Source organism: Lynx rufus, unplaced genomic scaffold (assembly GCF_022079265.1).
Source record: "Lynx rufus isolate CCGP_SWC_20201006 ecotype Redwood Valley unplaced genomic scaffold, mLynRuf1.p SCAF_3, whole genome shotgun sequence".
Classification (NCBI taxonomy): Eukaryota; Metazoa; Chordata; class Mammalia; order Carnivora; family Felidae; genus Lynx; species Lynx rufus.
Window position 1 is genome coordinate 160,869,707 of NW_025814845.1, and position 26,580 is coordinate 160,896,286.

Sequence of the window (26,580 nt, forward strand, 5' to 3'; positions counted from 1 at the left end):
TTCTCTCCTTTTTGCATAATTAGCTATGAAAGCAGAGAGCTGCTGTCCAGGACACTATGTCACAATGCAAAAAATATATAAAAATGAAAAATCTGTATGGAGAAAGGGATGGGCAGGAAAAATACACTAAAGACCCTTATTTCTTAGTCTCCAGAAAATTTCAGGTCATAAATCCATCTTGAATGTTTCCATCCCCCATTACAACAATGGATACAACGGATAATGAGAAATCAAACAAACTAATTTGTCAATTCTAGGACATGACATCATGACCATTCATTTCTGGAGTTGCTAATGCCAACCAGTGACCTTCTAGGGTTATGTACAGCTGAAATGTGAAGAGGAAATTTAATTAAAAAAGGTCAACCATCACTCAGTACACCAATAAAACAAGATTTTTTTCCTTTACAATAAAATCTCAAAAATTAAAAAAGAAAACCAACATCGTATCTTATGATATACATTCAGTGCTTATAGTCCAAACTATAATGACTATATGGATGATAACATTTGCTGAGCTCTTGAGTATCTAAAGTCATAGACATTCCTTTAAAGGTCAGCTGTAAAACCGAGTTAATAACTCTGAAGAAAAATGCCTTTTTCCCACCAGGAATTCACAATAAAAATCATCTCCTTCTCTACACAATTTTAACTACGCTTGGCGAAAAGACAAAACTAATAGACAAATTAGACATGATTACAAGACTATTTGGCTATTCAATGTCACAGATCAAGAGGAACGGTTCCTGTTGCAAGCAAGTAATGGCCCTGGTCCACAGTCACTCACATATGCTCCATAGAGAGTTTCGATAGGGTTTAGAGAATGACACGCTCAAACAGCCACATTTTTAATATCTATTAAAGTCACTGTGCCATGACTGCATGATGCCACCTGTGAGCAGGAGGGAGGGGAATATGAGCAACAGCACCGTGCATGTGGCCGAGGGGAGTACGTTCTATCACCCGGAGCTGCTCCAAATATCTGACTCTCTTCCAGCCAGACTGAAATATTGGCATTGGACAACAGCCAAGTAATGACAAGATGTACGCGTTCCTCCAAGCAACACTCCAATGTGCTAATGCCAACACCATATTTTTCCCTCTTTGTATTAGTTTAGGTTCTTTAAAACAAGAATGTTATTGAACACTGTAATATTTTCACAGTTTCTCTGGTTCCTTGGCAATTACTTAGGGCTTCTACTGAAAACATCTCTTTCAGCAGCATTTATTTAGTCCTAGAATACAGACCTATGAATTTCCCCCACCAGCTCACTCTAATCAGCTTGTTGTGTTTTCTCCCAGTCAAATACAGTATCAGAAGGAAATACAACCCTTACCCAGTGCATTAGAAAGGAGGAAGGAGTGTAGGGTGCCTGGGTGGCTCAATTAAGTGTCCGACTTTGACTCAGGTCATGATCTCACGGTTTGTGAGTTCAAGCCCCGCATAAGGCTCTGTGCTGACAGGTCAAAGTCTGGAGCCTGCTTCAGATTCTATGTCTCCCTCTCTCTCTGTCTCTCTCTCTCTCTCAAAAATAAACATAAAAAAAGGAAAGGAAGAACGAGTGACAGTTGTTGGACACCCACCTCCCAGGCCCTGTGCTCCCTGCTTTGCATTTACATGATCATTTTCATCCTTCACAGTAGTCATGGATAAATGGGCTATTGCCACCATTTTTCAGATGACAAAACTAAGTCTTAGAAAGATCAAGGAACTTGACAAAGCCTACCCCACTAGCAGGAATTGGAGGCCATATTCAATCCCAGGGCAGTCCCCAACGCCTGCACTATTCCTTTACATGACACTGAATTGAGTGGCACCATAGTAACCACCTCTCAGATTTTCAATATGTCTGTAAGGCCATCAGCCCTCAGTAGGAACCTGAGAAGAAATGAACAGGATTAGGATGGCCCAGTGAATATTGTCCTAGCTCACTGGAGCCCTGAGTAGAAGAATTCATTGAGCCACTCCCATAAAGAGTGTCCTATAGGAACCTAGAACTACTAATGTCACTGATAGGTGAAATGGCTGAGCCAGAAGTGAAATGAAATGCACCAAAGGCAGCCACAGAGATGTGGCTGGGTGGAAAAGGCCCTAGAGTTAGATGACCTCTAGTTTTGTATGCTTCTATTCCTCTCTGAACCTTCTTTATCTCATTTACAAAGTGGGCATTGGTAATGCTCACACAATAAAATTCTCTGAGAATTACCTAAGACCACATAGGCAGAGCTCCCAATATCATCTGTGATCGGGGGCAGGTACATGAGAAAGATTTGCCGGATCCAAGTCCAAAAAGACATTTTACTTCAAATTAGTAGAACTCAGGGCATCATCCCTATTTTTCAAATGTATTTTCTCTAGGCTTTCTGGTGTGTATCAGGGGACATTCATCATTGTCTCAGCATTACCTGCACCAAATCCAGGTCACATGAAGTTATAAATGTATCTTGTATTCTAACGGCACAACCCTTGGCTGCTTCTAGGGCAAGAAGAAAAAATATATATTTCTAAAAGAACATATCAACCCAAACAAAGCCAAACAGTCACAAACCAGAATGTAGTGAAGGAAACAGACTTCTTTGTTCTGCAAGAATAATATTCTGAGCATGAGGAATGCCCATAGGTGACTAAGGAGAAACAGAGAGGGCACGTGGGGTTGCCTAATGGGAAGACAGCAGGCATGATTTATGACATAGCCTTAGAGAGTAAAGACTCACTGTGTTGTGTAGGACAAAGGAAAGAAGGGAGGGAACACCCTCTCACACCCCTCCCTGTAGCCAGGGAAGAGATGGAGATAAATGGACCCCATTTTAAAATGATTAAAAGTGGGTGGTAAAAATTTTCAGGAAAGAGTTGGGATTTCAGAGAAGAACAAACTTAGGTTTTGTGAGACTCTAGGATGTGAATCAAGGAAATCTACGTATCGGGGGAAAATACTGACACAGGAAAGATAGCTTGAGAGGCAGACACCTGAAAAGAGGAAACACAGCAGACAGGGCAAAGAGCCCAAGAACCCAGCTGCCACATGTTCGTGAGCCATCAAGCTGCATTAAGCTGGGTAGAGGCTTCTGGAAACCCCTGCTAGCCCTCTGAAAGGAAACCCAACATATAGGCTGACATCTCAGAGCTGACATTAGAGAGGTCTGTCATCCCCAGAATTCCTTTATTAACTACCCTAAACAAAAACATACTTTGATTTGTGTTCAAGAGCCCATTTGGTGTGCAAAGTGAAAGACACATGTTAAGGCATTTGACCACTACTCTTCCATGTTTTGCATCATCCAGTAAGTATGATCCACCTGTTTACTCTGGAGGCAACACCAAAATATCCTACAGAGAAGAACTTCCTATCAGTTTCCTTTTTTCTTATGGCTGAAATTGGGTGGGGATCCGGGAAGGACATTTACCTCCATTAGCTACGCCTCAACTTCTGCACAAACAGCCTTGATATGTGGTAAAATAGGGTCAAGCCTCAAGGGCAGACAAGAAAAGACAGACAACAGCTCATCTCAGAGCAGTCAGTGAGAAGGAAGCTAAATAAGTGAGCAGGTCTTCCAGGGCAGGGTGGTTACAGACTGGCCAGATGGAGCCTGAACATGTGGGTCCCCACCAGAAGCACCTGCTGGGGAGACCAGCCTGTGCTATGACAGCATGATCTCCCAAATCCTCCCCCTTTCCTACGTGTTTCCTGTTTGAAGATCACCCACATGAGACCAAGAACCTGGAGAAGATTCTCATTGAAACAGTGTCCATAGTTCTCAGATTTTCTTAAACCCAATTTCACAAAATCTTCTTTTAACAAAGGCACTTTTATAGGGATATAACCAAAATATAATTTCATGGTAATACTCTGTATGATTTTCCATACAAATGATAGTTTTTTTTAATTAAAACTATTTTTTAATCATAATGATTTTAAAGAAAAAAAAAATAAGATAATATCTTATCATGAAAATATGAACAGTAATTTATGGAATGCCCCTGTGGGAAGGGGTATAAAGATTAATAAGTTAAGGCCCTTGCCCTCATAAAGTCTAAAACTGTGGGTCTTACCACCTCTGCCTTTCCAACTAAGGAGGAATAGGATGGACCCACTGGGAGTCACTGGATCTAGGTCTTAAGACCACATCTGAGCTGTTCCATCTCCTTAAATAGCCCTGGTCTTCCTACTGGATGCACATGGTTTAACCACCGACAACTTTGGCATCTCTCTCTAGAAGTCCTCCAGGGTACTGATACTATCCTCTCCCCAGCCCTGGCACTTGGTGACAGCCTTGAATTCATTCAGCACACTGTCCTGACACTGGACAACACCTGTAGAGAACCACCTGTAGAGAACCTCTAGCCTGTGCCTCTGTGGGATCCAACTCCTGGCCTGGCCACTGGCATGGCTTCACCCTCCCCATTAGAAATGTAGAAAACCTTCACTGGGAAGAAACTCTGAAGACAAAAGTCCACCAGTCACTGGCTGTCCTCTACCCCTGCACTGGAGGCAAATTTACCTCTATGCAACTTCAGTTCCGCTCAGCCTGGATTAATATGGAACAACCTCGAGAAAGGGTTTTCCTCACATCTTTTCCCCATGCTCAGATCTCCATGCTCTCTGGTCCTTAAGGAGGAAGAAGACTACTGTGGCTGCAGGAGAGGCGACAGCCACCCAGTGCAAGTTCTGAACTGGAAGCCATTTGGAAACCTTCTTCTGCTTCACATCTATTATCCAATTGATCTATTTTTACTGACTTAATTATCCCTCGAATTTATGTATTTCTCATTGTTTGCTGTTGTCATTAGCCTCATCCACAGCCATCCTCTCAGTGGCCTATTGAAAGCCTGACGCTCAACCATTCACCTCTGCTCCTTTTTCCATTAATCCATTCTCTGCATCTGACATCACTGCCTGCTTCCGTCTCTGAACACCAGCAACGCTGGCTTTCATTTTCTTCCTTAAGTGTGCCGTGATTTCTTTGACTGCAGGGCCTTTGACCATGCCGTCCCCTCTGCCTGGCATTCTTCGGCCTCCCGTTGCCTCTTTGACTAGTTAAACCATCCTCACCTTTTGGACACAGCTGAAGCATCATTTGTTCAGGGAGGGTTTCTCTGATCCCAAAGACCTATGATCTCCCCATTTTGTGCTTTTCCATTACTTTCTTTCATTCGTGTATTTGTATGATTTTTTAAAAAAATAATGGCCGTTTCCCCCACTACCCTGTAAACTCTGTCAACACCAACTGCATGTGTTTCCTTCACCATTAAATTCTCGCAATCAACAAAGTACCTGACTCTCAGTAGGAAGTCAATTAACATTTCTTTTAAAAAGGGAATAAATGAAGAATACATAGTAATACGGAGTTCTAGAGCCAAACTGTATTGTGTTTGAACCCTGGCTGTATCGTTCACAACAAGGTCTGTGAGTTTACGTAAGATATTTGACCTAAGCTTCAGGCTTCACCCCTTTTAAAATAGAGGCAGTAAAGATTCCTACTTGCATTTGTAAAGTTCAAATAAAATATCTATCAAGTATTTAGTATCGGGCTTGACACATAAAGAGGGCTTCATTCGTGGCCAGCTAACAAGAGAATATATCCAATGATGTGTTAACAGTAAAATCAAAGACCGACCACACTACCTCTGTTGTGGGGGAAAAGTTATTTTCATAGCTGCCTTTGGGGGAATCCTTTTTTTCCTCCCCTCTGGATCAGATTTTAGATAGAAGTAGTAACTATGCTATATATTTTAGCATAAATGAGTTTCAGAACCACAGTGCCAAGCTAGAGACCTAGTATGGGGCCCAGAGAGTCTTGTAGAGCCAAGTGCCATACTGCACATTCGCATTAATGAGCAGTTCTGGGTTGTTGTTTTTCTCCTTTAAATTATTATCTGTGTATTTGGAATCTCGATTCCACTTTTGGGTACAGTTTGGAGAGGAATTATTGGACTTTCCAGGACATACCACTGATTTGTAGTGACAAGAACAAGTATTCTAAATCAGGGTTATCTCAAAAAAAGTCCAGAGTCTTGGGTTACCATAAACTGGTGCTGCTGTGCCGATGGCATAAAAAACCTGGTGTCCTCATTGTGTCCACAGTGTTGCAGACTTCAAACAAATTCTTATAATGTAACCCCTTCCTAAATTTCAAGCGATCTGCACTGAAAAAAACCAAAGCAGAACAGCAAGAGTGTTGATTCTTGCTCAGGAGTTTGGAATGATACTTCCTACTGGCCAAAACCTTCAACTTGCTGGCCCCTAATAAACCAAAACTCAAAAGGAACAGAGGGCAAGGCAGCTTGAAGAGTCTGGAATGACATAGGTCATTCTGAGCCTAGGTGGCTCGGTCGGTTGACCATCTGTGTTCAGCTCAGGTCATGATCTTGCAGTTTGTGGGTCTGAGCCCCACATCGTGTTGTGCTGACAGCTCGGATCCTGAAGCCTGCTTCAGATTCTGTGTCTCCCTCTCTCTCTGCACCCCCCCCCCCGCTGCCCTCTCTCTGAAAAATAAATAAACATTAAAAAAAATATTAAAAAAAAAAGAGTAAGGAATGACCAAAATGTGTCATCCCTGTGAGTAGACAGATGCGCAAAAAGAGGAGTGATAATGCCCCCCTTCCTTCACCAAATCTGTCCACTTCACATGGGGGCCAGCAAACACTTTCTGTGAAGGGACACAGGGGAAACAGTTTAGGCTTGTGGGACATACAGTCTATCGCAACCGCCCAGCTCTGCCGCTGCCCTGTGCATAAAGCTGTAAAGGACCGAGCGTGGCCATGTTCCTAAGATTATGTCTATGGACATTAAAAGGTGAAGTTCATGTATTTTTCACTTGACAGTATATTCTTCTTTTGGTTTTTCCCCCAAACATTTAAGAATGTAAAAACCGTTCTTAGTTCGCAAACTTTACAAGAATAGGCCATGGCTACATTTGGCCAGCAGCTATTTTCTGACCCTTGTTTTAAGACACATCAATAAACACCACCTCACACTTATTGGTGCCCTAATCTTTCCTCAGGTGTTCTCCATGAACACAGCAGGCCTGCCCCTAACTGGACTAGAGAAGTTGTATATCGCACAAGAGACTAACGATCAGAACCAACAGACAAAAAATGTAAAACTCTATTAATGAACGCTACACACACACACACACACACACACACACACACACACACACTTTACCATTTATCATGTGGCTCCACAAACAGGAAGCTTTTATTTGAGTCCCTGAACAACTCTGAGAGGTAGGCACGGCAGCGTTTATAGGCCCTGATTATAACCATGGCAATTAAGGTTTAGAAAGTCCAAAACAAAGTTGTAAAACTAATATATGTAGCTGAGCCAGGGACAAAATCCCCACTTGTAGCTCTAAACACACAGCTGGAGGCCAAAGCACACAGCTTTGATGGGTAAACGTACCTATCTTTGCGAACTGCTCATGAATTTAGCTGCAGACCACTTGACAAAGCAGAAAACGTTGACAAAGTAAATGTTAATATTGTACGCAGCAGACGTGCGGGCCTTTCCCCACCACTCCACGCTTCACTTTGGTCTCCAGTGCTCTACTGAGTGCATTCTGTGTCCCCCAAATTCATGTCCACCTCCAACAGGAGACATTTGAAAATAGGGTCTTTGCAGATTAATTACAATGAGGTCACACTGGATTATTATAGCAGCTGTCACTCGGATGACTGTCGTTCTTATAAGAAGAGAACACATGAAGATACATGCAAGAAGGAGACCAGGTGATGACAAAAGTGGGCAGGCATGATGCAGCTTGAGCCAAGGAACACCGAAGGCTGCCAGCAACCACCAGCAGCGAGGTGAGAAGCACAGAACCGATTTTCAATCAGACCCTCCAGAGAGAGGACCTGCCTACACCTTGATTCAGACTTGGAGCCTCAAGGACTGTGAGAAAATAAATTTCTGTTGTTTTTAGCCACCCAGTTTGTGGTAATTTGTTACAGCCATCCTGGGAAAGTAACACAGCCTCCCACCGGCATTTTATACTCTAGAAATACCTTTGAATTTTGCTTCGCTGAAGACATTACTCATTTTGGCTCCACACTCAGAAGAGCACTTTGCCCCCCCATTCACTGGGCTCACCCACGTGTATCCCTCAAGAATCAGTTCAGCGTCACTTTTTCCAGGCAAATCTGTCCTGCCCCATCCCACCAGGAAAGGTTGGGGACCCCTCCAGTGTGCTAGATGACACCCTGGGATATGTCTTGTGGGAACACCCATATCCATGGGAGCACCTGCACAGCCACCACACTGTCTTAAAAAACGTGACCACACATTGGATCACCCCCAACCTGAACTAGATCCTGATCTCTCCTGGGGAAGGGCCCATGTCCTTGCTAGCTGATTACCACCTATCTCAGGAAGTGGCATGGTGAGCTAGTTTGCAGAACCAGAGGAATTTTCTTTCATTTTGTTTTGTGTTTTCCCAGCCTTGTCTTTGCCACTTGCCAGCAGTATGACCAGAGTCAAGTGACTTAATTTCTCTATTTCAGTTTACTTTTCTGTAAAGTGGGGATAATGATAGTTTCCACCCTATACAGGAGTGAGGATTAAATGTGTTAATGTATGTAAAGCATTTAGAATATAAGTAGGAGGTACCTGCTAAGCACCAGCTATTATTACTTTGCCCCAGAACAGCAGTGCTCTCTGGCTCTGGACCCAGCAATGGCTTCAATGTCTAAATATAAGACAGAATTTCAAGATATGTGGGAGAAGCCTAGGAATAGAACTTAGGGAAGCAGGGAGGGTCTCAGCCTCAGGCCTGACCAATTTGGGCAAGTCATGGTACTTCTTTGGACCTTTTTTTCACCTTCATCACAAAACAGTCGGATTAGATAGTCCTCCTGACCTGAACCCAGGATTTTAGGGACCCATGAAACGGATCCTGGAGGTGCTCCAGCTCTGCTGGATATTCCAGACCTATAGGAAATCACGTAAGTGTTTAAAAGTGAGAAGCTTGATTACACCAACCAAATGTCAAGTTTTTCCACTTAGGAGGAATTCTATTAACTCGATGTAAAAACACTATGTACTTAATACTGACTGGTGGTTTTTGTTGGCAGTTACTTATCCTTACAGAATAAAATTAAAGGTAAAATGAAATCATCCTTTTACTTAAAAATGTTGTTTCTTAAGTAGACATTTTTTTTTCCAAAGCAAGTGAGAAGATACTAAAAAGTATCTTGAAAACCTGAGACTCTCAATGAACTAGATGCACTCTACGTTTCTTTTTGGCTCTAATGCTCACAGGATTACAGAAAATTTCTCTAAGGCAATCAACTATAACAATTTATTTCGCAGTTAATTTTACTCTGTGGCCTCAGGAGGAAAATGTCTTGCTCTAAGATTTCAGGGGAAAAAAAAAAAACATAGAAGATCCGAATGAGCATTTGAAGCACACGAAGGGGGAATTTAAAAAGCTGGAAATACCAGGTTAGGAGGCAGAAATGAATTTTAAGTTTTTGAAAAGCAACAACAAAGTCAAATAACCTGGAGTAGAAATGACAATTGACCCTGGGAATAATCATAGGCACTTGTGTTCATGTGTATGTAGATTTGGAGTTACTGCATATTCCCAGAGGGCTAAGAAGTAGGGAGGGAGGGGTGGCTGCCATTACTTATCAGCCCTATCAGTTTTAGGGATCACTGTGGGGCCAAGGTTCAGGTGCATTCAGGTATTGGAGACTCAGAAACAAGTTTTCTCTGTTTTTGGAAGTCACTCACTTTGTTGGGTAGTCAGGGTGGCCATGAAACTATTTCCAGCCGAGACTGGGCTACAAACCTGTCACAGCCCCAGGAACCAGGGCAGTGGGGAGGATGTGCAAGGATGGAGAGGCAGGTGGAACAGAGTGTTACATTCTTCTAAGACACAGGGTATTTGTGGAGAGGGAATCAATAATAATAATGCAGGTAGAAAGAGCTTTGAAAATAAAGTGCTGAATAAATAAGTTATCTTATTTGGACCTTATGCTAAACCTGTACACTGATGTTATTTTTATCCCCATTTTATAGCCCTGTGGAAATAAACAAGACCAACCAAATGAGAAAAAGAAAGGCTATTTATTTAGAGCTTACTAAAGCAAGAATGTCAGTCACCATCACTTGCCTTGGAGAAGACTCCAAGGCAAACGGATAAGTGGGAAAGCTTTGTAACGGAATAAAGAGGAGGACTCAGGTATGCCCTGATTGGAGACTGCTTGTGTGCGGAAGCTGTAGGTAGGCGAACTAGAGGTGGACATCCTATGTGATTGTTTAGGAGTGCTTATTTGGCTTTCTCTGGCTGGTTCCAAACAGGGAGCAGGGACAAAAATTAGGAAAGCTATCAAGTATTAATCAAGTCCAGACCATTTGGGGCCTATTGTTACAGGGGTTATGGTTTGGCTTCCTGGATTGTTACTAGAGATAACGGTCTGACTTCCTACAAGTTTAACTTAGGCAGGCTTCCGGGGCTGTTTTCTATATACTAATGGGTTGGACTCCCAGGATGGTTGCTATAGGTTATGGGTCAAAGTGCTATTTTCATTATTTATTTATTTATTTATTTATTTATTTATTTATTTATTTTAGTTAAAGTATAGTTGAAACCCAATGTTATATTAGCTTCAGGTGTATCAAAGTTCTATTTCCATATGGCTGGCCATTGTTTATTTGCATATTAAGCCTTTCAACCCTAAGGTATGAGTCTGTACAAAAGAAAGTTGGCCAAATAATTACCAGTTTCAACTTTCACAGCCCCAGTGACGGACTGGGGTGGCTTCCATGCTATATCCAGCATGTCAAAATGCCTAAGGTAAATGATGTATTTACCTATGAAATGTATGTACAAACACACCCTCATAAAATCATCAACAATCTCTTTCAAAAAGTAGAGTCATTATGTTGCTTTTCCTGCTTACTGATTTGGTCTTATACTATGATTACAGAAAGCTATAGAATATGATTTAATAAATAAATCGTTGGCAGGAATGTCTGGGTGGCTCAGTTGATGAAGTGTCTGACTCTTGATTTCAGCTCAGGTCATGATCTCATGGTTTGTGAGTTAGAGCTCCATGTTGGGCTCTGCACTGACAGCACAGAGCCTGCTTGAGATTCTTTCTCTCCTTCTCTCTCTTCCCCTCCCCTGCTTACACACGCACATATGCTCTCTCTGCCTCTCCCGTCCACTCTTGCAAAATAAATAAATAAATAAACATTAAAAAAAAAAACAGACCATTAGTAGATCCAAGTTTTCAAAACTCAGGATACACCAGAGGAAAAAGTTCTCAAAGGGGTCTTTGGTAAAGAATCTTTGCAAATACTTCCTGCTCTAAAAATCCAAACATCTTGGGGCGCCTGGGTGGCGCAGTTGGTTGGGCGTCCGACTTCAGCCAGGTCACGATCTCGCGGTCCGTGAGTTCGAGCCCCGCGTCGGGCTCTGGGCTGATGGCTCAGAGCCTGGAGCTTGCTTCCGATTCTGTGTCTCCCTCTCTCTCTGCCCCTCCCCCGTTCATGCTCTGTCTCTCTCTGTCCCAAAAATAAATAAACGTTGAAAAAAAAATTAAAAAAAAAAAATCCAAACATCTTCCCCTCCATAAATCATTCCCAGTGCTACTGGCAGAACCAGGGCCTGAGTGGGTAAATCATGGGTCTGACCAGAATGGCAAAGACCATGTCCTCAAGTAACACCAGTTGAGTCCCAGTGTCCCCCTTCTGTCTGTCCAGTCAAGCCCTCCCTAGGAGCTCAGACATAAGTAAGTACAACATTCATGATTAGAACTTGAGCAGATAGAAAATAATCTGTGTTCCAACAGCTAATTGTCAAATGTATATGAACCCTATTGTTTTTGACTATTATGATAAGACATGAAAAAGCTACTGAATGAAGTGACACAGGCATCATTGCTGGATAATTTCAGAGGAAAGGAACTAATTCTGTCCTCTCCACTAATGGAAAGATGGAAAGCAGGACTCTGCTGTAGCTACAAGATTCTTATACTACATGAAAGCTGGCTCAGGTCAACTCTCCTGAGGTTTAATAAGTTATTTTGATAGGAATACACCCAAGAATGCACCTGTCTCTCCCCCCCCACCTCCTCCAACTGGTACCATCCATTCAAGCCCAAGGACCCCACCTCAAATGCCAACTCTCAGTAACACCATCCCCGAGCAACTCGTCCTGGCATGGATAACTTGCCCTTTGTCTCCATGGGATTTTGTGTAGAGTCTTAAACACCTACACTGTGCAATTACAGCAATTTTTTTTATACAATGTTGATCTCCCTCACTCCACTCTGAGTTTCTTTAAGGCAAATCTGGGCCTTATTCATCTCTTTTCCTCAGTACTTTGCATATAACAGTACACCTCACAGAAGCCCAGTGAGGAAAGGGTGATTATTATAGTCTCATTGAGGAAACAGGTTGAGAGAGATCAATTATTTGCCCAAGGTCATAAGGCTAAGAGCTGACAGAACCAGTCTCTGTCCCACTTCTTAGCAGCTTGAAAAGTTTTTGTGACATCTTTTCCCTCTAATAAGCTCTAAATGCTGCTTCACCAAGGCAGTAAAGACAACTCCACAGTGTTCCAGATTAGCCTGCGCATGAATAGCTCATGTGCGATGTAAGAGGCGTGCTTGGAATTCGTTAACACCAGCCCCTGATGCTCACTACTCATGGTCATCCACAGTTCTCTTGTTCTCTCTTTTTCTCTTGTGAAGAACACACAAGTGTGGTTCTTGTCAAGTGTCTTCAATGATCATGTATTAATTTTTAATAAGAAAAGAAGACTGCCATCTATAAGGCAGCAGAAGGAGAAAGGAATCACAAGCATAAGCAAGAGTGTAGGGCATAAATTCTATGCCTGCAGCCTCCTCAGTGCTCAAAGGACAAGCGATTTCTGTTTCATCTGCAGTGTTTATCACAGAGGACCTCTGCAATGGATGGATATGAATATTCCACTCATTAGGAAAAGTAAGCCCTACTGGGAGGAAGGAATATTTATTTTATCAGTCCCTGCTTTGGCCTGGCTGAAGTAAACCCTTTGCTCTGACCTTACATCCTCAAAGCAACTTCCTAATTGTCATTTTATTCCCAAGTAAATGTTCCCTCAGGGAGAGGGGCACTGATCAAAACCCTCAGTATTTTTATTTGCAAGATGTGCACAGTATTTACAAAGGAACGAATTGGCATTCAGTTTTAGACACCAAAGGAAAAATAAAATATGTTAATAGCAAAGTATCTGATATTTCTGGCAGGTTTTCTCCTTAGGCCATCCTTCCTACTTTTGTTTATCTTCTGATGGCTCCTGCCTTCCCTCAGCCAGCTGCTCTCTGTTCCGTCTGTACATTCTTTCTCGGCTCTGCCCTAGTGTGGAATCATCACAAAGTTCTCCAACACCATACTGGCAAGTTTGGGCGGGAAAAAGGGAAAAGACTTGCTTACATGTAACATTTTCTGTAGTATTTAATGAGAATAATTTCTACTCACTTAGCTTTTCTGCTAAGGTGGACATGACTATACTTCCTAGACTTGCAAAGTTCTTAGCAAATGGAACAAATCATCTAAGGTTATCGGACAGTGCCAGATACTCACATTTTCTGACCGGAGCCTCTTGGCAGGACACCCGCCATCCCTGGGGTGAAGCATGTAATACAGTCGGACTTTGCTTGCATGTTTTCGACTCTGGGAAGGAAAAGAAGAAGCAAATACTATGAAAGAGAAAGCATTTTAAACCCTTGGAAACTTAGCCAGTGACCGTAAGTGCAAAGTAGTACTTTCATTAAAAACACTTCCCCACACTCCTGAGAATTACGTGGGGTGAAGTTTCACATAGGTTTAGTGACTTGCCCAAAGTTATAAAGCCAACATAATTTCAGGATTAGAAAACACAGTTAAAGAAGAAAGTTAAAACACTGGGATCTTGAAGCATAGGGTGCGTAATATATTTAATTGTCCTCAAAATAAGAATGGGTCAGCAGAGAGAACAATACAAGGATCAACTGTGATGGAAAGCTTAGATCCCCTGCCTTGTCTCACCCTCCCACTTCCCTGCCATGAGGATCTTGGGACAGTGCCCCCCCACCCCCTCCTGGGAGTTGGCACTCATAGTATCTCCAACAGAAGGCTTTATCTCTGGTTCTCCCATGCTAGATAGAGCCTCCTTAATAAGCTATCAAAAGAGATCTTCCCAAGTCAGATATCATAAGCAAACAAAAGATATCATATGCAAGCCCGAGGACTGATCAGAGCCCAAGTTGCATGCAAGCAGGCAAAGCAGTTGAACAAATAAAGCTCCACATCCTGTAGGATCAGCAGGACTATGGGTTTCTGCCTGTATTGAATGGTCCACACCCAGCATGGAGAATTGACCTCGTCTTAGTTCTATCTTTCTTCTACTACTTTGCTCAATAGGGAGCCCACCTGAACTTCCCACACCTTTAAAGAACCCTACAGTTTTAACTCCCAAGTTGCTACCTGTGGCAGGATGGTAGAGTGAAAAGAGCACCACCAGTGACAAGTTCAGATCCCAAGTGCAGCTCCACCACCATCTGGCTGTGTGATATTGAGCAAGTCAGTCTAATTTGTTTATAGCTAAAATGAGTCTCTTTTTCTCGGTGTACAAAATGAACGTGATATTTATTAGGGTTGCTGTGAGAATCAAATGAGGCAGTGCCTATGAAAAACTGCAGTCCATATAATGCTTAACGTGTCTCACCAGCAAGTGCACCAATCCTGAACTCTGAATCTGTACTGCTCTGATGTGCATTCTCCTTGAATCCATCACTATCTAATTCCCATCGCCTATCCCTTTCCTTTGCTCAGGGCTGATTTCTTTCTTCTCCAGGCATTGGTTCTGCTTTGCCTTTACTTACAGTTGGGGCCCAGCCAAGCTCCTGCAATGATGGTTTGCCTTCATGGATTAGCCACAAAGGCAAAATGATTTTCGGAGAATGCAAGGCAAATTGCAACTTGTTTACAGGATATGATATAAATCCCTCTGTCTCATTTTCCTTCTTTATCACATTTTTCATCCCCTTATTGTGCCCAAAGCAAGAAAACCATGCTTCTAAAACAGTCCTTCAACACTTTCAAGGCCTTTAAATGGGTTTAAAATTGTTAATGGAACATGAATGATATTACAGACATATAAAGGTACTGGAGTGTGATTTTGAAATACATTTGTAGCCATTTCCAGGTTGTATTATAAGTTTTAATCACGGGTTACCTGGAGTCTTGTTTGCCTGGGAGATTGGTAGGACAGTGAAATAGAGACCTATGTGGACCTGTGCCAGATGATTTCAACAGCATTGTTCAACTGCTGCACGGTTCTGAGAATGATGCAGTGCAGACTGGTACAGTTTTTTGCAGATAAATATGTTGATTACTAAAATCTGTATACAGTTTCCAGTTTTGTTGGTTTTTTGGAGGTAAGGAGTAGTGGCAAAGTTAAGAATACTGCTACAGTCAAAAAGAGAAAAAAAGAACCATTAAACACCTGCAGGATGCTGAATGTGGCCACAGAGCCTGGGCTGGAGAAAAGCACAACAGACAGGTAATTAGTGAAAAGACAAAGCAGTACCAGTGTGAGCTCAAAGCCAGCGGAAGTGGGCTTTCAAAGTTTCATTTGTTCCCTTAGAAGAATGTATCACATTACCTACCACCATCAATCTACTCAAAGCCCTGGATTCCTAGACAACAAAATCACATCCAAATTGGAAATCTCATAATGTGGCCTGTTTCATGGTTGGAGTTCTTCTCTTTGCTAAAATACTACATTTCTTTCCAAAAGATTCTTCCCAGCAAAGGCAGAGCTCACTGGATTATTTAATTGCAGCTTGACAAAACTAGTAAGAACCCATTAGCTAAAAAGAAAAGGGAAGCAAATGATAAGTCTGCTGTAAAGCCATTAGTGATGAGAGATGTTGGGATTTGAGTCTTATTAGCAATTTTCTTCATTAAAGGCCAGTTTTTCTCCTCAGCACTGCCAGCCTCTAATTTTGACAGAAGGACTGACTGCCCTCCAGGTACTGTCTTTGTCCTTGTGTATGGGTGAAGAAAAACAGTGCTTTGGAAAATCCCACCTCATTCAGGAATGATGGCAGAGACATCCTAGTTCATCATTTCTCTGTTTCTCTATTGCCTGGTCTTCCTTATTGCCTCTGCCCTCCTGCAGCTTTTCCTGGGCTGCCTGAACGGGGTCCAATGCCTTTCCCACCCACAAGCCAACCCTAGCTTCAGGCAGACAGTAAAAGCTCCAAAGGCAGTCCACTTCTCAGTGAGAAGAGTGTGGAGCCACCCTTCCAGTTAGACTGATTCAAACCCAACACCACTTCCAAATGATGTTGGTTGAGAAAGAGAAAGAGGCAGCTACCAGAATGCTCTCAGGCCCCCTATAATTCCTCTGCCTCAGCTCAGGGTCCAGCCCTGCTAGTGAGTCCTCTCCTTTTTTCCTGGCATACTCACCTTTACCTCAAGGTGGGGCATACCAAGTAACCCACAGCGTCTTCCCCCACTTGGCTCCTCTCAACCCCTTACCCACAGAAATTGGTTGAAAGTTGACATCGTAACCTCACTCCTTCCAATTTATTCTAAAACCAAGCAAACAAAAATATTTCCACAAAATGTTAAACTTAGATTTGAGCAAAGATGTTCATTGCAGCATTGAGCTAGAAACAATAACTCAGGGAGGTAGCTACATGTTGGACAAGAGGCTGGTTAAAGTAGCCACGGGATGCCCTTATGTTCAGTTGGAGATTGAAAAAGTGCTTCCTACATACTGAATGTTGAACGGAAAATGCTAAACTGAAAATTGTTTGTGTACTGTGATTAAGATGATATAAATATTTGTAAGTATATAAGTAAGAGGTGGAAAACCAAGCATGGGTAGAGAAAGTATGGATGGTTTTCATTTTTTTATTTTTACAACCAATTTTCCCTTAACATAAAAGTAATAACTTCACAATGCTCAAGCCATTGTAATTTCTCAATAAGTATACTTTCTACTCACAATGATTGTAATTAGTAAAAAGCACACTGATCTGAAATGCTTTTATACTCATATATTCATATACTGGCATAATTGACCACATTTCCAGCTACCCGTTAACATCTTATCAACATTCAAATGCATGATTTTTTCACTGCAATACTTGCTGATTAGATGAGACTACTTAGCCCAAGAGCAATACACATTACTTTAAATATTAAAACTTTCTTTGGGAACATACAAATGTTATGGTAAATACGTGTCCTTTTCGCAATGCGATCATTTCCACTTCCTGTGTACAAATGGAGTCTCTACGGAGACAGTGCGCAAATGCCATCCAGACAACCAACCTGGAAGGAAAGCGACTTCTGAAACAGATTTATGTCATCCAAGTAATATGAACAACAAAAGCAAATCCTTATGACTTTTTCAAATTTATTAATACCTCACACATGCACTGCTTTTAAGAGTTTAAAAAGACAAATTGCCAACTGCAAGGAAATGCAAGGAGACAAAAGGACCTTACATGTTAAATGTACATATGACAGAGTGTCAGGGAAGAAAAGGGCCATTTCTTTAAGGGAAAAGACATGAAAACGAAATTACAATCTCTTTTGCTTGCACCAAAAGTCAGTCCCTGGTTCTCGCATTAATATTTGCATTTTAAGTAAAAGTCATTACTTTCATTCAAACCACATCAACTTTAAGCTTCCCAGAGAGGTCAGAAATTACCAACTCTTCCATTTTAATTAAAGCCTTTGCCCCTGATGCTGGGCATTGTGCAGGGGGCAGACCTATCTGCAGATTAGTTTCTTTGGCTGAAACAATCTCTTGGCACTCAAAGAAATCATCTAAAGTGGAAATTCAGGCCAGCCTTCTCTTTGGGGGGATAAAGAACAAGACAAACCTCTATTTCCGATGTATTGTGTGAAAGAAGGGGGTGGACCACATGGAAATAGAATGGCTTTGTGCTTCACCTAAATAGCCATCTCCCATTATCACATACCCTTAAAAAATTCACAACTCAAATTTGCTTCCAGCAAGGCTACTGATTTCTGGTCTCATAAAATGTGAAGATAACAAAGCAACTTAGTATTTGCATAATGCTCCAAACAGCCTTCAAAGCCCTTTGACATTTACCATTTCATTTTATCCTCAAATCACAGTTGTGAGCCTGGCAGGAGAGGTGTTATTTCAAATAAGCTTTAAGATCCATTCCTGATTCCCTAGTTAAGTCTTCACCATTTTATTTCATCATAGGTATCTAATTATACCTCTTCCAAAAACCAGCTAAAATAAGCCTTTTCCTAAAAGAAAAAGGGAAAACCTGGAACAGACTGATAATTACAGAGGAGTGATACTCACATGCCAACCAATTTTGAGCTGTTTCTACTCATTCTAGGGTGAAGAAGAGCCACTTAAGGGAAGGACGACAAATACCAAGGGTCTAACTCCCCAGCTACCCAAGAATGACTGGCTGATGTGAGATGGGCTCCATCTCTCAGGAAAAAGGAGAAGGCACCCTGGCAGAACCCCACTTAACATTCCCAGGTTGAGGGCCCCAGGGCTGAGCCCTGGAAAAGCTGGAGCACAACTTCACTGGGAAGTCAAGGTTCAGTACAGAGAAAACCACAAGTGTGCAAGATTCCCTCTGATGACTGTGACTCTTTCCTAGAGTGATGCATCTTTCCTTATTATCACAGAAAGGAGGCTGGATACAGAAACTCCCTGTACCTAGAGTGAACCAACTAAAATTCTCAGAAGAAATAAATAAGAAATAAATGTTCTCTGCTGGAACTGCCCAAGGACCCGGGTTTCAGACCTCCTACACAGGCCACTGAAATGGTCCTACAAACGGAATCAGATCAGAAGATCCTGAAAGCTTTCAGACATACCATGAAAGGATCAAAGGCCAATCCTTACACACTAGAGACAAGTGACAGGCCCTCATAACCTCTGTTCACCAAGGATCAGTAGCACCTAGGAAATAATTCTGCATTGGAAAAAGAAGACTTTGGAAAAACTTCCAAGGAAAAAACATCAAGAAATTATTTGCAAAACATTTCCCACAATAAATAGAAGTACATTTTAAATGGCACAGTCTTTGTGCTGTTTAATGCTGAGGGTAAAAGCTAAAAGATGAGATAAGACAGCTGATTGAAATAAAGATGTACTGCCTGCGTTAATAAAGAAAGAACATTAAAAATATCATGGCTTGATTTTGAAAGTCTTTTCACAGCAACAGGAGCAGAATCAACACTGCAGATCGGTGTGTTATTCAATATAGAGACACTTCTTAGAATGCAGAGGGATAGAATAAAGGAGTGGAAAATAGCGATACTGGAGATCTTACATATGAAAGATCAAAACAAATAGAATAAAAAAGTCCAAGAATAGAACCAATAATTTGGAACAAAAAGAAAACTAGAAATATATATATATACATATTTACATGTATATATATATACATGTGTGTATATGTACATGTGTATACGTGTGTGTGTATATATATATATGTATATATATATATACATATATATATATATATATATAAACTTTGTAATTGGAAAGTTTTGTGAACAATGAAGAAAAAGAAGGACTGATGGAGCATAAAAAATAGGTGTTTTAATCTGAAATACATGTAAGAGGCAAACCATAAAGTAGGGAAAATATTTGCAAAAGTAAAATAAAATGGTTTAGTGCCTAAGATAGAGCACTCTAACAAATTTATAAGAAAAATAGCTTAAAATAGGCAAAAGATAGGAATTGCAGAAAAGCAAACAGCTAAAAAAGACTTATAAAAAGCCCAAATTCTACCTTATAACTTTTAAACTAAAAAATATATCTTTTTCACCATTAAATTGACAAATATTTACAAAACATATCTATATTTATGAAGATACAGAAAAATGAAACTTCTTGTACAGAGTTATTAAGCATGTAAACTAATATAAGATTCCAGGATGGAAATTTTGCAATATGTATTCATAAGGGAAAAAAATTGTTCAATCCAACAATTCTACTTCTATGAATTTATTTTAAGAAAGCAGAGTTATGTTTTGCCATTTATTTATAAGTGAAAGCGGGAAAATAAATTACGTATCCTAAGTGAGAGGGATAAACATTTTATCTGTGTGATAGATTACCAAACTGCCATCAAGAAATTATTGTAATAATATCGATGACATTTTTAAAAAATCTATGAAATCATACTAAGAAAAAAGGTCCCTCTGATACCAGAATATAAATGATGCCAAGTTTTTTAACAATAGAATCTATCTACATACATATTGAGATAGATAGATAGATAGATAGATAGATAGATAGATAGATAGATAGATGTGTGTGTGTGTGTGTGCGCGTGTGTGTGTGTGTGTGTGTATTTAGCATAGACATAGGAAAAGTCTAGGGAGAAACATACCAAAGGGTTAACATTGTTTATCATGGATCACAGGTGATTTCAATTGTTCTTATACACACTTTTTATTTTTTTTTCCTTTTACCATAAAACACTATTACAATACAATTGACTATATTCTCTATGCTATGCCTTATCTGCATGACTTATTTATCCCATACCTGGAAGCCTGTATCTCCCACTCCTCTTCACCCATCTTGCCCATCACACTGTCCCCTTCCACTCTGGAAACCAACAATTTCTTCTCTGTATTTATGTGTCTGTTTCTGCTTTTTTGTTTGTTCATTTGTTTTTCTAGATCCCACATATAAAGAAATCATAAGATATTTGTTTTTCTCTTATTTCACTTAGTATTTTATCCTCTACTTCCATCCATGTGGTTGAAATGACAAGCTTCTCATTCTTTTTTTTGGCTGAGTAATATTCTATTACACACACACACATGCACACACACACACACACACCCCACATTTTCCATTTTTTAATTCACATATAATTAACATAGAAAATTATATTAGTTTCAGATGCACAATAATTCAAAAGTTGTATACATTTCTCAGTGCTCACCAAAATGAGTGCACTCCTAATCCTCTTTATCTTTTTTATTATGTATGTGTGTGTGTGTGTGTGTGTATAATTGCCACACCTCCTTTATCTATTCATCAATCAGTGGACACTTGGGTTGCTCCCCTATCTTGACTATTGTAAAAAGTACTGCAATAAACAGGGGTGCTTGTAATTGTTCAAATTAGTGTTTGCTAACATTTTGTTGAGGATTTTTGCACCAATGTTCAACAGGATTATTGGCCTATAGTTTTCCTTTTGTGTAGTGTCTTTATCTGGTTTTGGTATCAGTAATGCTGGACTCATAAACCATCTTTCCTCTTCTATTTTTTGGAATAATCTGAGAAGAATAGGTATTAAGTCTTCTTTAAATGTTTCGTAGAATTCACCTGTGAAGCCATCTGGTCCTGGACTTTTTGAGTATTTTATTACTGATTCAATTTCATTGCTAGTAATTGGTCTGTTCAACTGTCCTATTTCTTCTCAATTCAGTTTTGTAAAGTTATATGTTTCTAGGAATTTAGTCCATTTCTTCTAGGTTGTCCAATTTGTAGGCATATAATTTTCATTATATTCTCATAATCATTTTTATCTGTGTGGTGTCAGTTGTTATTTCTCCTCCTTCATTTCTGATTTTATTTACTTGCATTTTCTCTCTTATTTTTTTTGATGAGTCTGGCTAAAAGTTTATCAATTTCACTGATCTTTTCAAAGAATAAGCCTGGTTTCATTGATCTGTTCTATTGTTTCTTAATTTCTATTTCATTTATTTCTGTCTTAATCCTTATTATTTCCTTTCTTCTCTTGCTCTTGTTTGTTCTTTTTCTAGCTCCTTTATGTGTAAGTTTAGGTTGTTTGACTTTTTTCTTGCTTCTTGAGGTAGTCCTGTGTTACTACAATCTTCATTCTTACAACAGCTTTTTCTGCATCCCAAAGATTTTGGATCCTTGTGTTTTCATTTCCATTTGTCTGCATGTATTATTTAATTTTCTCTTTAATTTCTTGGTCGACCCATTCATTGTTTAGTAGCATGTTATTTAACCTCCGTGTAGTTGTATTCTTTCCAGACTTTTTCTTGTGATTGATTTCTAGTTTCATACCATCATGGTTAGAAAAGATGCATGAAATTATGTCAATCTTTTTAAATTTATTGAGACTTGATTTTCAGCCAAACATGTGATCTGTTCTGGAGAATGTTCCATGTGTACTTGAAAAGAATGTGTATTCTGCTGTTTTGGGATTAAATATTTTGAATATATCTATTAAGTCTATCTGGTCCAGTGTGTCGTTTATTTTTTGCCTATCTGTTATAGTATACCACATTTTCTTTACCTATTTATCTATCGATAGACAATTGTGTTGCTTCCATATGTTGGCTGTTATAAATAATGCTGCAATAAACATAGGGGGCATACATCTTTTTGAATTAGTGATTTCATTTTCTTTGGATAAATACCCAGTAGTGGAATTACTGGATCGTATGATACTTCCATTTTTAATTTTTTGAGGAAACTCTATACTGTTTTCCACAGTGACTACATCAACTTACATTCCCGAGACATCTTTACCAAGTCTTGTTATTTCTTGTCTTTTTTTATCCCATTCTGACAGGTGTAAAATGATATCTCATTGTGACTTTAATTTGCATTTCCCTGATGATAAGTGATGTTGAGCCATCTTTTTGTGTGTCTGCTATCTGTACATCTTCTTTGGAATAATGTCATAAATATGTCTTCTGCCCATTTTTTAATTGGATTATTTGTGGGATTTTGTGTGTGTTGACTTGTAGAACTTCTTTATATATTTTGGATATTAATCCCTTATTGGGCATATCATTTGCAAATATCTTCTCCCATTCAGTAGGTAGCCTTTTAATTTTGTTAATTTTTTAATATGTGTTTTTTTTTTTAATTTTCCAAATTCTTTAAGGAACCTAATCATTCCAGTAATTAGAGGGAGGGGGGAATCACAGTTTTAAAGATTCAGTCCAGCATTGATGATTTATCATTCTAATAGTCTTACCTTAAGATAAGTATAATAAGTCTCAAAAGATCAAGGGACTTGCTCAAGATCCCACAACTTATAAATTCTCAGAAAATAGGGATTATATGTGTTTTGTTCATTGTTGTATTCTTGTCAACCATCACACATAGTCAGTGCTCAGAAAAGGTTTGTCAGCTGAGTGACTAAAGGCATGAATGAAAAAATGAGACAATCCCAGAACAAGAGCCAAAGACCCTTGATTAATCAAAACAATAGTTTGAAAGTGGTGTGTACATCATTGTTATAGATTCCCTCTATTCTAAAATGAAATCAAACCCATTACTCATCTATTTCCATCTCTGTACCCCACTGCTGCAGTGTAGGTCAGAAAGAAGCAGGGAGCCTGCAGACCAGAAAGCATTCTAAGTAACAACTCCTGCAGGCATTTTGCAGAGTGTGCACATTGGAGGAAAAACTCTCAGCAGGTGAATTGATGAAGATTGTGCATGAAGCATAAATGCTAAAGCAACTGAGGAATTGCTACAACTGGTCAAAAAGTCAAGATTCAGAGTAAGTCATATTGCCAACAACACCATGGCACATATAGATCCAGCTTGTTCAGGTAGAGGAGGTTTGGGACAGGACACAGTCAATTCCTCCACTATTTCTAAGAATTTCCCACTCACCAGATGCTGCCTTGGTAAAGTCTCCTTTAACCTGTGGTCAGATAATATTTCTCTTAATTTTTAATTATAGAATCTTGGGCATTTATGCTGTATATACTGAACTGTGTCTCTCCTGAAATTCATATTGAAGGTCTAATCCTCAATGTTACTCTATGTTGGAGATAGACTCCTTACAGAGTTAATTAAGATTGAACAGGTTCAGAAAAGGTGGGGCCCTAATTCAATAGAACTGGTATCCTTTTAAGATGAGGAAGAGACACCAGAGATCTCTTCTTCTTTCCATATGCACAGAGTAAAGGCCATGTGAGGACACACCAAGAGGGTGGCCTTTCTGCAGACTAAGAGACACCACCAAAAAATAACCCTGCTGGCACCTGACTCTCAAACTTCTAGTCTCGAGAACTGTGAGAAAAAAAACACCTGTTGTTTAAGCCACCATTCTGTGGGATTTTGTTATAGTAACCTGAGGTAAGACATGTGTCTCCCTTTCAACTAGATGATCTCTTGGAGTCTTTCTTCTTGTATACAGTAATCAGTCCATTTTTCAAAAGCAAAGTTTCTAGAATGAGGTAATTTCAATTTTTCTGAAATTTTTTTGAAAAGCATTTGAAATGAGAATGCTTATCTTAAACCAGTATTAGGAAAAATTAATTTTTGTTGGAGAAAAATGTATATAGTCGGATGTGCAATATGCATGACTGTAAAAACATGTTTGCATTAAATCTGTACTTTTATCTGCCTACACAAGTGACTACATCAATGCATTACAATTTTAAATCAAAGTCTTGCAACTCAAAAAATTATATTACCACCAAAGTGCACAGGAACCATTTTTCTGTAGTGTGAGGATAGAGCTAAATATGTCTCCATTATGTCTGCGCATTTTAAGCAGAATCGCATGAAAAGTAAGAAAACACTGGAAGATAAATAATACGGCATACCTTATCTAGACCTCTTTTTTGCTGTTTGGGGAAAAAATGATATTTACCCAAAGCCCTTTTTAAAGAAATTAAAGTTGGAGATAAGGAGAAAAATAAAGCCACTGTGATCAGTAATTAAAGTCAAGGAAGACTGGGTGATTTGCAGCAACAAAGCTATAAAATCCTTGTGAAATGTGAAAGCTTAAGCAACATGAGCCGATCTTGGACTATCATTTCCCAAGGTCTTTTGGTTTCTCATATAAAATTCATGTCTGGAATAAGAAAAAATTTAGCACTTTATATAAACATCACTGTGAAAAGTCTTCCAAGATTAACCCTACCACTACCATGGACATACACTAGTGTAGTCCCCACCTATTTATTTGGAGTGAGGTTTAGCCTTAACTTAACCAAGTTAAGTTAGAGTCCCTGCCCTCATGAAAGGGATGACTAGCTGAGCAAGGCAGGACAATCACCCAGACAACCACAATAAGGACAGCAGCAGGAAGGCTCACATCTGGCCTCTTTACTCAAACATTTTCACATTAGATTCTCTTTTTACCCTATTATTTTATACTCCTAGGCATGTACCATATAATTATTCTCAAATAGAACTCTGTTTTTATGACTGAATTCTTAATTTCTTGTTATTTTTATAGCTCTGATCCATCCCCACAAGGCACCTTTAAAAACCCTGCACAGAAGAGTTCCTCTACAAATACTCATTAACTATTTACATAGTCAGGTAAAGAGAAGCTTTTTTGTTCTGTAGTCTCACTTGCTTATTTTTGCTTTTGTTGCCTTTCCTTTTGTTGTCCAAAATAAAATCATTGCCAAGACCAGTATCAAGGAGCTTTTTGCCTATGTTTTCTTCTAGGAGTTCTATGGTATCATGTCTTGTGTTCAAATCTTTACTCCATTTTGAGTTGATTTTTGTGTATGGTGTAAGATAGAGATCCAGTTTCATTCTCTTGCATGTGGCTGTCCAGTTTACCCAACATCATTTATTAAAGGGATTATCCTGTCTTCACTGTATATTCTTCACTTCTTTGTCATAAATTAAATAATCATACAGTTGTGTGTTTATTTCTGGGCTCTCTATTCTGTTCTATTGATTTATGGGTCTATTTTCATACCTGTATCACACTGTTTTGATTACTACAGCTTTGTAGTATAGTTTTGAATTAGGAAGTGTGATGCCTCCATATTTGTTTTTCTTTCTCAAGACTGCTTCAGCTATTCAGGGTCTTTTGTAGCTCCATATAAACTTTAGGACTGTTCTTTTTCTGTGAAAAATACCATTGGAATTTTGATAGCATTCACATTGAATCTGTAGATTGCTTTGTGTAGCATGGACATTTCAGCAATATTAGTTTTTCCAATCCACAAGCCCAGAATACCTTTCTAATTTTTTTTTGGTGTCTTCTTTGATTTCTTTCATCAATGTCTTGTAGTTTTCAGTATGCAGATCTTTCACATGTTGGTTAAATTTATCCTTAGGTATTTTGTTTTTTTCAATGCAGTTGTAAATATTTTTTTTTACTTCTTTTTGATAGTTTGTAATTAATGTATAGAAATTCAACAGATTTCTGTATATTGATTTTTGCATCCTGCAACTTTGAATACCTTTGTTAGTTCTACCAGTTTTTTTGGTAGTGTCTTTAGGGCTTTCTACATATATCATGTCATCTGCAAATTAAGGCAATTTTACTTCTTCTTTTCCAATTTGGATGTATTTTATTTATTTTTCTTGTCTGATTGCTGTGGCTAGGACTTCCAGTACTATGTTGAATAAAAGTGTTGAGAGTGGGCATCTTTGTCTTATTCCTGATCTTAAAAGAAAAACTTCAGTTTCTTACCATTGCAGCTATGGGCTTGTCATATATGGCCTTTATTATGTTTAAATACATTTCCTCAATACTCAGTTTGTTGAGAGGTTTTATCATACATGAATGTTGAATTTGTCTAATGCTTTTTCTATATTTATTGAGATAATCATGATTTTTATCATTCATTCTGTTAACATGATATCACATTGATT

General features: G+C 39.4%; 1 protein-coding gene across 1 annotated transcript in view; it reads right to left on the reverse strand.

The window, feature by feature from the left end:
* Positions 1-26,580, reverse strand: part of ZMAT4 (zinc finger matrin-type 4) — a 243,187-nt gene that overhangs the window by 178,455 nt on the left and 38,152 nt on the right. The window contains exon 2 of the mRNA XM_047092314.1: positions 13,575-13,664. Coding sequence (XP_046948270.1) covers positions 13,575-13,664 — 90 coding nt within the window. The remainder of the gene's footprint in view (positions 1-13,574; positions 13,665-26,580) is intronic.